Source organism: Amborella trichopoda, chromosome 10 (assembly GCF_054954075.1).
Source record: "Amborella trichopoda isolate Santa Cruz 75 chromosome 10, AtrichopodaSantaCruz75HAP2 v2.0, whole genome shotgun sequence".
NCBI lineage: Eukaryota > Viridiplantae > Streptophyta > Magnoliopsida > Amborellales > Amborellaceae > Amborella > Amborella trichopoda.
Window position 1 is genome coordinate 45,612,906 of NC_142345.1, and position 16,810 is coordinate 45,629,715.

General features: G+C 36.5%; 2 protein-coding genes across 3 annotated transcripts; one reads left to right on the plus strand and one right to left on the minus strand.

Annotated features, from left to right (window-relative positions):
• Positions 1-1,544: 1,544 nt before the first annotated feature.
• Positions 1,545-6,922, plus strand: RUG2 (Regulator of chromosome condensation (RCC1) family protein). Of its 2 annotated transcripts, XM_006857491.4 has the most exons (4): positions 1,545-2,004; positions 3,218-3,434; positions 5,016-5,334; positions 6,121-6,922. In XM_006857491.4, the coding sequence occupies exons 1-4, from the start codon at positions 1,589-1,591 to the stop codon at positions 6,600-6,602; spliced, it is 1,434 nt and encodes a 477-aa protein (XP_006857553.2). In that variant the 5' UTR covers positions 1,545-1,588; the 3' UTR covers positions 6,603-6,922. The 2 variants fall into 2 exon arrangements, with proteins under 2 accessions (XP_006857553.2, XP_088705494.1); XM_088849368.1 differs by lacking the exon at positions 5,016-5,334 and having other exon boundaries at positions 1,549-2,004.
• A 1,147-nt stretch (positions 6,923-8,069) lies between these two features.
• On the minus strand, positions 8,070-15,880 carry WRKY2 (WRKY DNA-binding protein 2). The gene is made up of 5 exons (XM_006857490.4): positions 14,870-15,880; positions 11,679-11,873; positions 9,567-10,462; positions 9,268-9,426; positions 8,070-8,886 (listed from the first exon to the last, which is right to left on the minus strand). The coding sequence occupies exons 1-5, from the start codon at positions 15,284-15,286 to the stop codon at positions 8,340-8,342; spliced, it is 2,214 nt and encodes a 737-aa protein (XP_006857552.2). The 5' UTR covers positions 15,287-15,880; the 3' UTR covers positions 8,070-8,339.
• Positions 15,881-16,810: the final 930 nt, after the last annotated feature.

Genomic DNA, 16,810 nt, shown 5'->3' on the forward strand with positions numbered 1-16,810 from the left:
ATTTATATAGAATTGAGGCTCTAAACAATCTCCACCTAAAAAATTCACTAGAAGTTTTTGATGCCCAAGTTGATCATCTCGACGTCAAGATACATGAACATGAAAAAAAAATGGATTTCAAATTTTTGAAATAATGCATCTTATAACGTATTTTTGGATCGTCAATTTTCAAGATTATCAAATTTTCATAGATCTGCTAGATCTACACTATTTTTCAAGCTTTAAATTTTATAATTAAAGATGAAAATATATTTTAAGGCTGGCACAAAGATTTCTAGTATTAAAACTACATTTTTCGACACCATTTGAAGATATGCTTTACTTTGATTGTTTAGAGCCTCCACTTTATATAAACCTCACCCTTACCGAAAACTCTCAAATTGATAATCCGGACAAGGAGATTTATGGATATGAAGAGGAAAAAAGGTTTTTAAGTAATGAAAGTAGGGCAACACACTACCTCGAACATTTATTATCTTAATTTTTATTTTTTTATAAATACACTCAATTTTTAGAGTTTTAGATTTCATAATTAAGGCTGATAATTGATTTTCATATCACATTCCAAGCCTTTTCGCACCAAAATGCATGCTTGGGCATAATTTTGAGGCACGCCTATCATTAAAATTGATGCACTCTACAAAGTACAAACCTCACAGCTGATCTAAATTCCATGTTTAATATGTCTCCTCCATAAACATTTTATGCTCCCTAGGAGCATACTGTGATCTCACGTGTGTTGTATAGAGATCGAATTTGAGTAGATCGTCCTTCCAAATAAAGTAATTTTGCTAGACCAAAGATATTTTATTCCTTAGGAGTAGAATGTATATTTACTCTAATCCTAATTTTAGAATCCTAAATTTTAGGGAAGTAATCTCTTCAACCTATGGATTAAGGTCAATAAGAAATTTTTTTGTAATTTTTGCCCTCTATGTATTTAAAACAATAATGTCATTGAATGGAGACCATCAAATTATTAAATGGTGATCTCTAAGTGTCATAAAACTCGAATTTTACTTTAAAATAACCATTTAATAATTTTAGAATGATCACTGAAAAAATCCTTGAGGGAGTAGAAGTAAATTATGCTATATTGTTGTTTATAAATGTATATATATAATTTGATAAATTATTGTATAGGACCCTCTTCCATCCATGTATATAGGACCCCAAAAGATCACCATTAATTTTGATACGGATTTATAGAAAAATCAAGTCCCATACTGATATGATAACTTTTTTAGAGATCCATACCAACTTATGATCCTTTGGGGTCGTACACACATGAGTAGGAGAGTCCATACGCATGTGATAACTTTTCTAGAGATTCATGACAACTTTAATGGTGATCCTTTGTGGTCCTACACACATGGTAAGGGAAGGTGTTATTATTCATATAAATTATAATATATATGTTTATATAATACTATATCTTATTTTTAAAAAATAGATTGGATCGAATTCATTTATGCTTGGAGATCTAAATTTTGGATCTGGATCTGACATTTGAATTTAAATTTGGATCCATACCCGGATCCAAATAGGATCTAAATTTTGAGTTTCAGATCCGGATGGCCCTAGGCAGATGGTGCGGGGTTTCTCTCTGTTTTTTCGAAAGCTAAACAGCAGACGCGGGGTTCCCTCTCTCTCTCTCAACGCAACGACGATGACATTGCTGAGCTTGAGAAAAACTATCGTTAATGGCGGGTTTCATTGCGCTGGTTCAGCAATCAAAAGGCGCCTCTTTTGCAGCAAAACGTCATTATTCTCAGAGACGAGGGTGTTGAGCTTTGGAGATGGAAGCCATGGCGCACTTGGACTTCCCTTCGGTTATGGGGTCGATGGTTATGAGCCCACACCAGTTGCAGGTCTTCCTGAACGTGAAGTTTGCTATGTGGGTTGCGGCCATTACCACTCTCTGGCTCTTACTTGCGATGGAGAGGTGTGGTCATGGGGTAGAAACGATGAGGGTCAGCTTGGAAGAGGCCTCTCAGCACCCAGGTTAGGGGGGGAGAGGGAGAGAGAGAGAGAGACCGCTTTGTTGTTTTGTAGATAGAGAGACCCATATCTTTGGTCTATGCCCTTTCCATCTTCTGATAACATGGTTTCTTTTCCTTTTTTCTCTCTCACATAAGAATTCTAAGACATGGATTCTAAGATGATACAAATATATGTGGAATAGTATTTGTTAGAAGGGGAGAGAATTTGATAGAATAGTGCATTGATCTAGAATGATTAACTGCTTCGGAATGAGTTGGAATTGCTAAGAAAAATAATGCTGGTACAATTGGTTTTAGATATATTTGTATAAAAGATTCATCAAAGACACTGGAATGAGAGTTGATGGAACTGCATATAAATCTGGCAAATCGGTGAAAGTCTAGAATGGCTAACCAAACTAATGGATAAGTAAACTGTCATTGAAACTGTGTGGTGCTTATGGGCATTGGTTGCGGATAGAATACTTGGCATAAATTTAGTAAATGGGCAAGTCATTTGTACTATTTTCTAGGTCTGAATTTCTTTTCTGAATGTTTTAGTGATAAATTTGGGAATGTTTTAGGGATAAATTTGGGAGTGTTTGAGACTCAAATAAACAATGACAAATATCTCATTAGTCGGAATTAATGTTTAGAAAGTCGGAGGCTCTGACCAACTAGGGGCCCGAGCCCGAGTACCCCCAGTCTGACTTGGGCGAATCCAAGTAGGACTGGGCAATTCTAATAAGAAATTTTTTTAAATTATGAGAAAATAATACTTGAGCTATTCTGGGATTTTTTCCTCAAAATCGCCTGGCTCAGGCGAGTCTTGGGTTGGCCTGGCAATTTTTTAAGCACTAGTCAAAATACATTTTTTTTTTAGTCAAAATACATTGATGAAGGATTATATTTGCATTTTTCAGAGAGAAAATGAAGAAAAATATTTACCTTGACATTGTTTAAGCGTGAATCACAAAATCCTTGCATTTCTCCATAGAGCAAGCACGTAGTTTCTGGAGTTTTAGTTGGTTTTGTCTGAATAACATATCCCCACTGTCCTTTATTATCTTTTCCTCCATATTCCATCCAAAAAATCTATTTCATCAGTAGGTTATGCAGTTTTGGTATTGCTGAATTGTAGTTTGAAATTTGATGTTAACGTAGATATCATAATGCACAAGGTTTGCTATGCATTTTAATGGTGAATGGTTTATGAATGGTGCTACGTCTTTCAGGGATAGTTGGAACCAGCCCAAAAAGGTAGAAGGATTGGATCATGTGAAAGCTCGAGCTGCTTTTGCATCTGGTGTGGTTTCTACAGTGATAGGTGATGATGGTTCTTTGTGGGTGTGGGGGAAATCCAAGCGAGGACAGCTTGGTCTTGGTAGAGGAGTAACTGAGGCTTCTCGGCCCACTCAGATTGAAGCACTTTCAAGAGTAGAAATAGTGAAGGTGCGTGATATTGAGAAAAACCTTGACATCTAAGATTATCATCATCATCCGAACCTTATTCCAACTACTTGGGTTCGGCTAACTTTAAGATATAAGATATAGCCATGAATAGGATATATCGACAAAAATCGGGAGCTAGTGTTTCTGAAAGGCATCCTTGGGTGGGCAATGACCTTGTTATAAAATATTTCAAAAAAAAATGTCCTTGTAATAACATCCAGCCCTCATAGATCAACAAAGAAAAACTGAAGCCTCCAATGTAGTGCAACATTTACAGAGCCACTGGGTTTAGGCTTTTGTAGAGGTATCTCACAAGATATGATTTTACCTGAGTCATGCCTGCATAATATAATGAATGACAGCCAATTAGCCATATAATCATAGTGACAGCCTTCTAAATTTGATGTGTGATGGTTTCCTTAATTTATTATTTCAATAGGTGATAGTTTTCCCAATTTATTTTTTCAATCCACTTATCTCCTGTGCAGTTCAAGTTCATCCTTGTCTTCTTTCTGAGCAATAATTTTAGTTTGTCCTAAAGAATGATTGAATCCACAGCCACATGAAAGTGAATACTGCACACCTCTATTAACATTCCTATTCATCAATTTTTTTTTGTTTGAGAGTGTTAACTGTATTGAAGGGGAAGAGAAATACATGCGTCACACGAGGCAACCCACAGGCCGGATTCCTCGGCAAAATAATGTCAGGGCGACCCAGCAGCCGGGTTCCTCCACAAAAAATAGACTACCCTAAAGAGGGTCCCTGTGCAAAAAATGGTTGGGGCTCAAGAGATCTTGCCCATTACAGTCATGTACAAAAAAAATAGTGTGGGGGCAATCCTATTCATCATTATATAGGATATCCTTGATTCATTTCAAATATTCCATAATGAAGAGAACGAAAGAACTGCTCTGATTAGTCAATTATAAGTCAGTGATTAGTTTCTCAGTCTCACTTGAATTCACAATTGATCATATGATCTTAAGATTGAAGCCTTTTAGAAACCCAATTGTCCCAAAGTTATGTGACACATTCACCTTTGTTGCACAAAATGCATGTTGTAAAATGCATTGCATATGGTCAGCTATTCCGACAGTATGTTGCATATTGCCACTCGCCTCAATGATTAAATTTAGATTTTCCTTTTTTTTGTTTTCAATTTGATTTAGGCCTTTTAACTATGAATGGAATTGTTCACTTTCGATTTAATGGTCACCTTTTTGAATTTGATTATCACATGAAATAGGATTAGTCAATTATAAGTCAGTGATTAGTTTCTCAGTCTCACTTGAATTCACAATTGATCATATGATCTTAAGATTGAAGCCTTTTAGAAACCCAATTGTCCCAAAGTTATGTGACACATTCACCTTTGTTGCCCAAAATGCATGTTGTAAAATGCATTGCATATGGTCAGCTATTCCGACAGTATGTTGCATATTGCTACTCGCCTCAATGATTAAATTTAGATTTTCCTTTTTTTTGTTTTCAATTTGATTTAGGCCTTTTAACTAGGAATGGAATTGTTCACTTTCGATTTAATGTCACCTTGTTGAATTTGATTATCACATGAAATAGGTAGCTCTTGGGTGGGGGCATACCTTTGCTCTTGCCAAAGATGGGAGGGTCTTTGGTTGGGGTTATTCAGCCAATGGAAGATTGGGACAAGTAGGGAACATGGAGCCATCTTCATTACCAAGTTTCACTTCTCCTGTAGTTAGAAATGTCACTGAAGACACTAGTTCATTGCTACAAGTTGCAGAGAAGCTCGTCTCAGATGATATGGAAAAGGAGAAAGATATGCCCATTATTTGGGAACCATCTCTTTTGCCAGATTTAATTGGTGTTGATGTTGCCGATATTGCGTGTGGCTTTGATCATTCTTTAATTCTCAGCAGTATGTATCTTCTCCCGCATTTAGCAGGCATCTAACTTGTATTCTACCCTTATCGATAAATTAATAGCATCAGTTTAATTTGTAAAAGCTGATAATTATCAATTTCAAAATTTACCTGCTTGAAAATTTAGACAAGATCATTGCATGAGGAAGTGCCCCCTTAAGGCTACAATTTTTAGCTACTTGTATCCCTTAATTGCTGACATAAAAGTTATGTATCAAAGATTAGCTTTAACTCAAACTAGTTTTAATAAATAAGCCCAATCATACTCCACAAAGCCTCCTCAAATGACTAGGAATTGCCAGCGCATTGCAGCTGTTTTATTCATTTAATCATTGCCGAGGACTTCTCAGAGCTGTGTACTTTCTTTTTGAAACGTATGAAATCCATGTACCAATTCAACATATGACAATGCAGCCAAACCAACAAGATCTATGGTTTTGGGCTCAGCGCTTTTTGACTTAGTGCACAAACTAACTGTACTTTCCACCGACCCTTGAGCTTACCAAAAAAAAATGGCTTACACTGCCAAACAGCCTGGAGGGTTAGAACTGCTTAGGGTTAAAGTATAATTAAATTTTACTGTGTTTTATTGCAGATTGCCAAAAAATGATACTAATTAAGTAGACATACATCCCTGAATGAAGCAACCATATCGATGCATATTGTGATGCCTTTCTAACTTTCCATATATTAAGGAAATGGTCGATAGGATCAATCACATAGAATTTCTATTATGTTAATTTGGCAAGCCTTTGACATTCACAAGGCTTTGTCTTTTGCAGGAAATGGTTCTCTCTTGAGCTGTGGAAACAATACATATGGCCAGCTAAGTAGGACTTCAGGGGAATCAAGCCTGGGCCCCGTTGATATAAAGGAACACCAAATTATAGGCATTTCTGCTGGTCTAGGTCATTCCCTTGCCTTGTGCCGTCAATCGTTAGAATCAGGCTATGAGATTTTTTCATGGGGATGGAATCAAAATTATCAGCTTGGTAGATCAGGTGTGAATGATTTGCCGTTAAAGGTGGTGGGTTTGGAAGGTGAGGATATAGTGTCTGTATGTGGAGGGCGTGTGCATTCACTCGCACTTAGTTCGATGAAGGAAGTGTGGGCATGGGGTTGTGGTAAGAATGGGAGGCTCGGGTTAGGGAGCTCGAGGGATGTAGCAGAGCCCTCATTGGTGGAATGTCTTCAAGATATGGAGGTAATTCAAATCTCGTCAGGTCTCGATCACAGTCTAATCCTTGTAGCAGGTCACAGTTGATAGCCAGCCAAATAAGCATGGAGCCCATGGGGAAAGCATATAAAACTCAGCCTGCATGTGGTAGAGGGACACAACCCGGCACTCCACCAAATTGATAGTGTAGGAAGTGTAATATTGTAAAGCTTGTTATGGCCCTTTTTTGGTGGCATGGTTTGGTTGCTCTTGTAAATCAGTCTTTTTGCATTAATGGTTTGGATCAGATTGTCTAATGTTGTGAAGGAGTGGCACCAAAGGCTGACCTTTTTGTGGGGTTTTGCTTTTCTGTCAATATTTTGAGCTTCTCAATTTCTGACATGAGAAACAAATCCTTGGAGGAAAAACTTTATTTAGTTCTTTGATGGCGATGGATGGCACCCCACAAGTGATGAGTCCAGCTGCCTGCTAAATATTATAGTTGCGGTATAATTTTCATACGATCCAATAAATTAGAAACTAATTAAGAATCTGTCTATTGACTCTATTATTTTAAAATTTGAAATTCCAGACTTCTAATAATTATTAATCATGAGGCAGGTAAAAACATAAAAGACTCTTGACTTGGTTAGAAAATTTAATTAATGTATTATATTTTAAAATCCCCATAGACTTCCTACTCCCATGGAAGTATACTATCCATTTACACCCTCGTGAAAAATACATGCTAGGGATACTTTTTAGATCACAAATTTTGGGGATGTAATTTCCACAAAACATAGAAGAATCTCAGCAAAACCATTTTTCCAAATAAACTCTCTATATTGTAAAGAACTGATACCTCAAAATCTATCACAAAACTTGAAATTCAAAAAACAATTGTAAAAATAATCATCTACTAATTTTTATATGATTCCAAAAATTTTAGACTAAAAATATCATCTAGCTAAGTGTTTTGACCAGGGGAGTAGATACACAGTTTTGTTCCCACGGAAGCACAGCACATGAGCTCTTTTAGAGTTTCATATCAACATACAACCATAAAGTGATTTGGATGACTTAATCGGGGACTGTCAGCGTTGTCTTGCGCATCCTAAGGGAAGTAATTTGCGTGAAAATTCATTTTAAAAAATAAAAAAAGGATGGAACACAATGAAATCCACCGGGTTGCATTATGTATAACTGAGAAGCACAACATCCAAAACTCATGCATGTGAATGACGAGTTCATATGCTTGGAATGGAAAGACTACTTCCCCAAATGATCTATTTCATGTTAATGGTAGACCATTTATGCATCGAAATGCTTATTAGGCCAGTACTAAGATGAGACAAAGGCATGTATCATTCCAAAACCTTTATATCTTGAGATTGTCTACAAAAAAGAGAGACTATTTTTTCCAAAACCTTTATATCTTGGGATTGTCTACAAAAAAGAAAGAGACTATTTTTTGTACAAGGAGGTCACAAAGCATCTCTCATCTTAAAACACAAGGCCTGCAGTTTTTAGTTGAAAATCTAAATTGCTCTGTACCCAACAAAACAAAGCCGTCACTAGGTAAAATTCAATCCATAATAAATACAGCTCAAAATAAGCCTCACACTGTCTTTTCCTTCTCCTCTCTTCTCTCCCTTTAGCCGAGAAAAAAAGCTCCGAAAATATGTTTCCTTCTTTACATTTTTATAGAAATAAACTCCCCCTTCTTTCTTCTTTCTTCCATAAATACTACATTTAGTGATACAAAATAAATCTCCATACTATATTAACAAAATTTCGAACTCCCCCCAAGCCATAAACAAAAAAATTAAAAAGAAAAATATATATTTACATGTGAGGTCCCAATTGATACCTTCTCATCATTTGTTGATAACCTGAACCATTTAACATGGGCATCCCAGAATCGAAACCTGTCTCCTCCTTGATCTCACTTTTCGGCTGCTGCCCTCCCCCATTAATATATGACGAATTTAAAGGCGGAACAGGTACAATCCCTAATCTTGCCCAAGTTAAGTTCGAAAAACCATGCTGACTCATCATGGAGAAACCTGGGTCAGGACCCAGCTGGCCAAAGGCCCCGAGCGATGACGTGGTGTGAAGTTGACCAACCTTAGGAGGGGGTGGAAGTGCCATGCTGGTGTGGGCCTGAGCTGGCTCAGGCTTGAGGATGTGGGCTTGGGCTGAAGGGCTAGCAGTCGGCCCACCCGAGGTGGGTGGGGCACCTGTAGAGCCCGAGTGGCTGCTGTTGCGGGCAGTGGGAACATCATGGTTGTGCTTGCCCTCATATGTCGTTATGACTGCCTTTTTATCATGCGATGCTCTCTCAACGTGCTTTCGCACCGAGCACCCAGTGTTCGTGCACTTGTAGTAGCTCCTGTGTTCATCCCATTTCTCTCTCATGAGACTATGTATGAAACATCTCAAGTGGTATCACAAGCGCATGGACAAACATTATTTGAAGAGGTAAACAAATGTTCTCTCTCCTCAGACTGAGAATTGCAAAACCCTAAAGTACTATCACAAACACATAGACAAACGCTATTGAAGAGGTAAGCGCATGTTCTAGTTCTCATCACACTAGCAATTGTAAATCCAAGAATTGAAACAATAAATAGTAGCATCACAACTATTGAGGAGGAGGTGATTCCATTTTCTTTCTCTTATCAAGCTAACGATTGAAAATCTTAGTATCACAGATAGGCCAGAAAAACAATGATAAGGAATTGAGATATGGGCATTTAGGGAAAAAAACAACCTTGGATTTGGATTTCCTTTGACCACTTTCTGCCCATACTTGCGCCATCGATACCCATCATCAAGGATGTCGACCTCGCTGGTTGTTTGGACCACAACTCTTGGTTCACGTATAGATCTTGATGCTGCGCTCACGTCCATCGTGCACACATCTTTCTTCCTGAGATCACCAAATATCAAGCAATGCACCCATCACATCAAAAACATACACAACAAACTCTCTCAAGTCCTCAACAGGTCATCAAAAGTAACGAAATGTGTACCATACATTCACCGGAAGTAAAGAAACGAAAACCCCACCTACGCTTTGCCTCTGACTCATCGTCCTCACCATCATCCCCCAATGGCATGCCGCCATGGGTATCCCCATCATCCTCATCATCAGAAAAAGATGATGAAAGCTCAGGAGGATCTGCCAATTCAAGGTGACTGCAGGTTTGAGCTTGGGAAGAAGAAGATACATCGCAATACTCTGAAACAAGAGAATTTGTGGACATCCTTTCGATGCCATCACCCTTCCAATCATTAGCAATCGTATTGGTTCCCAGCTGGTTGCTTTTCCACACTGATTCGCCATCAGCACTAACAAGCGCAAGATGGCCCTCAGGCATCTCAGATGATGTTTCATTGAGTGGGATAGAAGACCCAACTGATGATCTTCTATTTGGCTGAGGTTTTGGGTGCTCATGACCTCCCTTGTAGATAATTTCGGTTATTTGGCCATCGTGAGAGCGCTCTACCTTTTTCTTAACCTGACAACCAGGGTGTGTACACTTGTAATAGCTTCGAGGGAATTCGCTACCCTTTACTTGTTTTTGCCCGTATTTTCTCCAATTATAACCGTCATCAGAGAGTGGTCCAAACACGATGGGAGCGATTGATGCCTTCTGCTCCTCTTCACCATTTTGGGGTTCCTCAGTTATGGATTCGAGAGTACTGATAGGAGCCTGAGTTTGCAAAAGACTGCACTCGGGGCTTTCATTAATTTGAGAGGGCACTTCTGGTTTCGACGAAGAAATGATCGAGTCTGCAGTTGTGGTGGACTGTTTCACAAACTCTCCATGATAAGAAAGTCTTTCCTGATTCTGAGATTCAACCTCAGTAAGAACTGACTTTTGAGGTTGAATTGGAACCTCGGGTTGAACAGAGAGGTCAATACTTGGAAAAGACTGCTGTTGCTTTGAGGAGGAACTGGCCTAGATAAAAGAAAAAGGAGACAGATATTGAAGTGCATTTTTTTTTGTCAATGCAAATATGAACAAAGAACTTTCCAAATACTTTTTGTGGATTTTATGTATGTGCTGTCAATCAAGCACGTGGGCACATAGAAAAATAAACAGTAAGATGTGCTAGAACATAGTATGCACATTCTAATGTGCATGAAAGTGTATTTGTTTCAAGATAACTTTTAATATATTGCAAGCTGCGGATGGATGCTAACAAGTATAGTAAGGTTACCAAAAATAAAGCACTAAGTTGACACTGCAAGCATATCATTAAAGATTCTCGTAGAGATCATTAAGGAAGAAGTTTCTATATTGGGTGTAGTATAGGATATCAGTGGGGGGGTTACTCTTGAAGTGCAATGGATTGTACAATTATGAATCTTAATTTTTCTCAAGTAATGATTAAAATGAACATATCCATAAAAATTAATAAAGGAAAAATTTTATATAGAGCCAAGGCTCTAAACAATCAAATTAGAGCCCACCTCAAAAATTTTACCTGAAGAGGTTATTTTGATGCCCAAATATCCTCAAATTGATCATCTCGACATCAAGATGAATGGACATGAGAAAAAAATGGATTTAAATTTTTGGAAATAGTGCATCTTGTAATGCGGAACCGTCAATTTTCAAGATTTTCATAGATCACTTTGATCTACACTATTTTTAAAGCTTTAAATTTTATAGTTAAAGATGAAATTATATTTTAAAGCTATCAGAAAGATTTCTAGTATTGAAACCACATTTCTCGACACTATTAGAAGGTGCACTCTACTATGATTGCTTAGAGCCTTAGCTTTATACAAACCACACCCACAAATAAATAATTCAAGAGAATATCATAAGTGAGATATGTTAGAACACAAGATATGGAGAATTTTAGTGACTCCAATTACCCAGTAACAAAGAATAAAACAATGAGTAATAAATTTTAAAGGAATCCATAAAAATTCTGAAGTTTTTCTTTTGTTGCTCAAAATTCATTCAACACTGAAAATTTGTATTTCTCAACAGAGCAGTGAACAGTAACTTCAAACTAAGGGAAATGAACAAGGAATGCTGTTGAAGAAAAAATAAATAGAGGATCTGCAATTACATAAATGTCATAATTAATTCATTATGCTGAGGTCCATTTTCTTCATTTATTAATTTAATTCAGGAGATTGCGTGCTCTTTGTATGCTTGCCTGATGAACTAACTGGTTTCCCCCACTGAGATTGGTGGAATCTGAGTTGACATGAGACTTGAAAGCAAATGATGAAGTATCTGCATCCCCAAAAAGTTGATCTGTATTTGAATCGGGAGCTGCTGATATTGACACAGGACTTCCATGGCCAAATGATGAAAAGAGAAATGTGCCTGTTGTGGGAGATGGTTGGGCCTACAAAGACAGTTAAAACCACTGAAGCATCAGAATATCAGAGGCCTTTTTTTTGGGTGAGCTAACATGAGGGAGTCTTTATTGCTATAATTTAACCCAGACAAGTAGCATACAGCAAAAGCATGATTATCAATGATGCCACTGTGAAACAAATTTGAACACAAAAATATGATAGTTAAAATGCTTTGAGTTATTATTTTACATTCAATTCAAATATAACAAGAAAAACATTTTCCTTTACAAATAAATTAATGTAGGATAAGAGAAGCATTATAACTAATGACATGGTTAATAAAAACCTATAAAACAAGGATGAAAAACCATTGGAGGAAATTGATCAGAAAAATAACCCTACTTCTAAAATGATGGATGTGGTAGGGTATCTCTCAGTAAGTTTCTCCTAAAATAACGACAAAGCTTTTACTGAAAACAAAAACCAATGGCATAGACACTCAAAAGCTCTGCAAAGCTTTAGTCATTGAAACTGCTTGGACAGTCTATGGAAGCAAGGAAAGGAGATTCTCCACGATGGATCACCCACAAACATGCATCGGCACAACTAATCCCCACATAGTAATGCTACAAAATAAACCCAACAAAAAAAAATCTAGTCCATTGAACCTAGTCTATATCCTAATCCAATGGCTTTCAATGCGAGAGGACTATGATGAAATACTACGCAACATAACCTCAGGCAAGTGTAGTCCAATGGATCGAGTCTTATATCATTTGCAAGGGACCATAAGCAGTTTCTTCTTGCTAAGAAAATACACAAACTGGATCCTAGTTTCTAGGTAGAAACATAAACAACTGTGGGAGAATATGTCAGTAAACTTGAGCATTGGTAACATTTCTGTGAAGAAATAACTCTTTGTATTAATAGAATAACATGTACAAAAAAATTTGGATCAACAAAATTGTGGTGTGTATGAAAGTGTATGTACTTGGAGTAGGTCACCAAGAGAAGAGGTGATGAGGCAATTATATGGTAGTCCAGAATAAGTAGACAAGATCTAGAAGGTAACTCAGTGCTAAGGCCTCCAAAACCTTTTTTGGGTAAAATAAGGCCCCTCAAAACCTAGTGATGATCTGCATAGCATCATCATCATCATCATCATCCTCTGAGCCTTATCCCAAGTATTTGTGGTTGACTAAACGAATCATGTTCGCTCTATTAAGGGTCATACCCTCCGTCAGACCATAAGTTACCATATCTCTTCTCACTACTTTCATTCAGGTACTTTTGGGCATTCCCCTTGGCCTTTTAGAGCCTTCCACTTGAACCAAATCGCCCCTCCTACCCAGTGTTGTTCTAAGTCAACGTTGCACATGGCCAGCCCACCTAAGTGTACTTTTGCTTATCTTATCACCTATTGGAGCCACCTTTAAGTTCCCTCGGATGTATTCATTCCAAATTCTATCATTTCTTGTCTTGTCACTCATCCATCTCAACATCCTCATCTTAGCGACACTCATACTATTGAGTGTAAAACTAGACAAGGGCTCCTACATTCAGCTAATAAGGAATGTGATTAAAGATCGTTGCAACCTAAGTATAGTCGATATTAACCTCTAGAGATTAGAAACCTTCGGACCCATGCGCAAAATGAGGTCGAGCTGCCCGACATAGTTGTGTTCACAAATCCTATGTAAAGGGTGGTAACCTTCAGACCTACGCACAAGATGAGGTCGGGCTGCCGGACATATTTGTGTTCACAAATTCTACGTATAGGGTGGCAATTTCAACGCCGAAAATGGACCTGAGCAGTCACTTCATCATTCCAAAGCAAAGTTTTTTACCTCACCTTTGCCTTTGGACTCGGCCCTAGCTCAAGGCAAGCAACTTGGCTGGATCCAAATGGACTCGCCCAAGTAATGTATAGGCAAAAGGCCCTAAAAAATTTTTAAAAATAAAAAATGTTTAATAATAAATAAAAATTGTAAAACTGAAACAAAACCCAAGACAACAAAAAATGTCCAACAAAGCTAAACGAATATATAAAAAATGGATTTAGAAAAAATTGATCTATGGTTGGAAATATTTTAGAAAAATCCAAAAACATAGGAAAATATAAAAATTGGGCATATGACAAAAAACTCACAAATCATTGTAAAAAAAATCCAAATTACATACATGATTTTTATACATTGATTCCATATTTTTATATTTCTTTACAATTTTTTAAAAATTTTGAGGCTCGAGTTGGACCAGAGTACTCAGCTTGGCAAGGCGCTGAGTCCGAGTAACTCAGCTGAGTTTGAATCATTGTTCCAAAGCCTTTGAGAGCAGTTCTAACAAAAAAGAAGCCATCCACTTAATGGACGAGGAATGAAGAACTATAAAAGTTCTTGAGGAAGCTCTTGTGAAAGTTAGAAACCATCCGAATGGTAATAGTTGTAATTAAGCTATACTTGCTTGTTTGCATAGAGCATTCTTAAGTCCACAAACAAGTTAGGAACACAAATTAAGGTTAGGTGTACATAGATTTTTCTCAAAAAAGTCACTGTGAAGAAAGGCCTTCTTCAATTCTATCTAATAAGAGGGTAATGTTAGTAGTCAGTAGAGACCTTAAAGATGGTCTAAAATGTTTCTTTGACAATACCTATACAGGCTTTGACCTGAAAACATGAGAAAGTTGAGAAACTATAGGATGGCATACTATATTGACTCTTTGAGTTGGAAATTCCAAATTTGAATAAAGAAAAAATTCCAAACAAAGAAGAATTTATTTTCTTGAATCATCTCACTTTAATCCAGTAAAATGCAGGATTAACTGCTAAAGATTTCTATTCGCCTAACAAATGCATATTCATTATTCATGATCATTGACAATCAAATTGAAGAAAATATAAAGACAAAACAAAATATAAAGACAAAACAAAATATAAAACACAACAAAAAAATCCATTCTTCTTCATTGTCTAGTCTTATAAATGAAACAAACCAAGTTACATCTTATAAACAAAACCAACAAATTTGAGGCTGAAGTTCTCACCGTGGAATTGGAGAGAAGTACAGGAGATTCCAACAATGTGGTCGGGCTTAGGCCAGGGGGAATCATGAGATAAGGAGATCGAACCCCTGGAGATGAAAATGGATCGTTTGATCTGATATTTGAAACATTAATTTTTGAAATGCTAACCCCTGTTCTTGCTGCTAACCGCCCCATAAAACTACTCCTGCTCTCCTCCTCATTGGGTTGAAAGCACGAGAACCCATAGGAATCGCGTAAAATTTTTTGAGAGACTCCATTACCATCTTTCTCAAAATTTGAATCAACGGGTACCTGGCTTCCATTCTCAGATAGAAGATCAGATAACGACCTGGAGCCCAATTCCTCGGTGAAAATTCCCGAAAAATTTCCATTCGGGACAAAAAACGGAGTCCATTCGTTTTTATCAATTCCCCCCATTAAAGCGGGCGTCTTCTGGAGAGCTGCTTTTTAGTTGCAGAAGGCCAAGGGCTAAACAAATCGATAGCATAACAATTTACTGATGCCCAACTGAGATTTCAAGAGAACGATGAAAAAAAATCATAAAAATGCAATTTTGATGCTTGAAATTATATGAAAAGAGAAACATAAGGAAAACCGTCAAAACCCAGTTTCCAAATTCTCTATTGATTAATCAAACACATCAATGGAAAGCTGGGCTGGATATTCTATAAGCTCGGCTGGATATTTTATATATAAGATCAAACATAAGCTCGCCTGAGTGAACAAAATGAAATGAAAAAAATACAAGCGTAAACGTGACTATGGAGAAGGAAACAATATTCTTTGAAGATCCAATCATTGAAATGCTTTGTTACGAATGTATTGATGGGTCACAGTATAAAGAAAATCTGCAGTTATTTCTCGGATTTATGGAGAGACAGGGAGAGGGGTGAAAAACCCAAAACTTTTTTGGTTTCAGAGAGAGAGATAAAAAAAAGTTTTAGAGAGAGAAATATCAAGAAGATCTCTGTGCCAATATGCTGCAGGAGGTGCAGTTTGAATGGGGCGCACAGAGATAAGAGAGATTTGTTTGACCATATATTTACAATTTTGTATTGAAAAATAAAGAAATAAATTGCGGTTGTTTCTTTTTTCTAATATCTAACCATCCTAAACAAAAGCTGTTATCTTCGTTTCCTTCTTATCCCCAACCCTTTTTTTTTTATTCCTAGCCTGCCGCTTTCTCTCTCGGGCGCGTTTGTTTTTGAGAAGATAAACTTTTTTTTGGATTTATGTAAAAAAAAAAAAAAAAAAGGAGAAGTAAAATGTTATCGTTTGAAAAATTGTGTTCCATAATTTGCTAGAATGTTAAAGAAGTTTTGAATACCATTGTTTTGATAACAAATATATATTAATAATATATATAATATCAGGAAAATTTTTTAAAAAAGTTATTGGGCAAAAATAAATAGTGTTTCACCTCTCAATGACTTTTAGAAATACCTTTTGCTTGAAAATCGCAAGCCGTTTTTCTAAAAAATGATAATATGTTTCTCGTGTTTTTCATGATGCTCAAAAAGCATCTTGTGGAGTGTGTTTCAAATTTTACACATTTTTTTTAATTATTGTTTATTAGATTGAAAAGGCTGTATATCTTAAAATTAGGGTTAAACAAATGGGTCTAATATGATTTTTTTAATGTTGTTTCATTATATTACTGCACAATCGTTGCATGAAATCACTCTCTCCATATAATATATAAATTAATATATAGTATAATATTATATAATATATAATATAATATTATATATTATATTATGGGCCCGATTTCTATGCAACCAAACTTGCATATGTAAAAACGCATGCCTCTTAATAAATCTATTTTTGAGATGGATTTTAAGATAATTTTTTAATGACATGTAATCTCTAACATGGAGATAATGAATATGAAAAAATAAATAAATTTCAAAAACTAGAAATAATAAGTCTAATAATAAAATA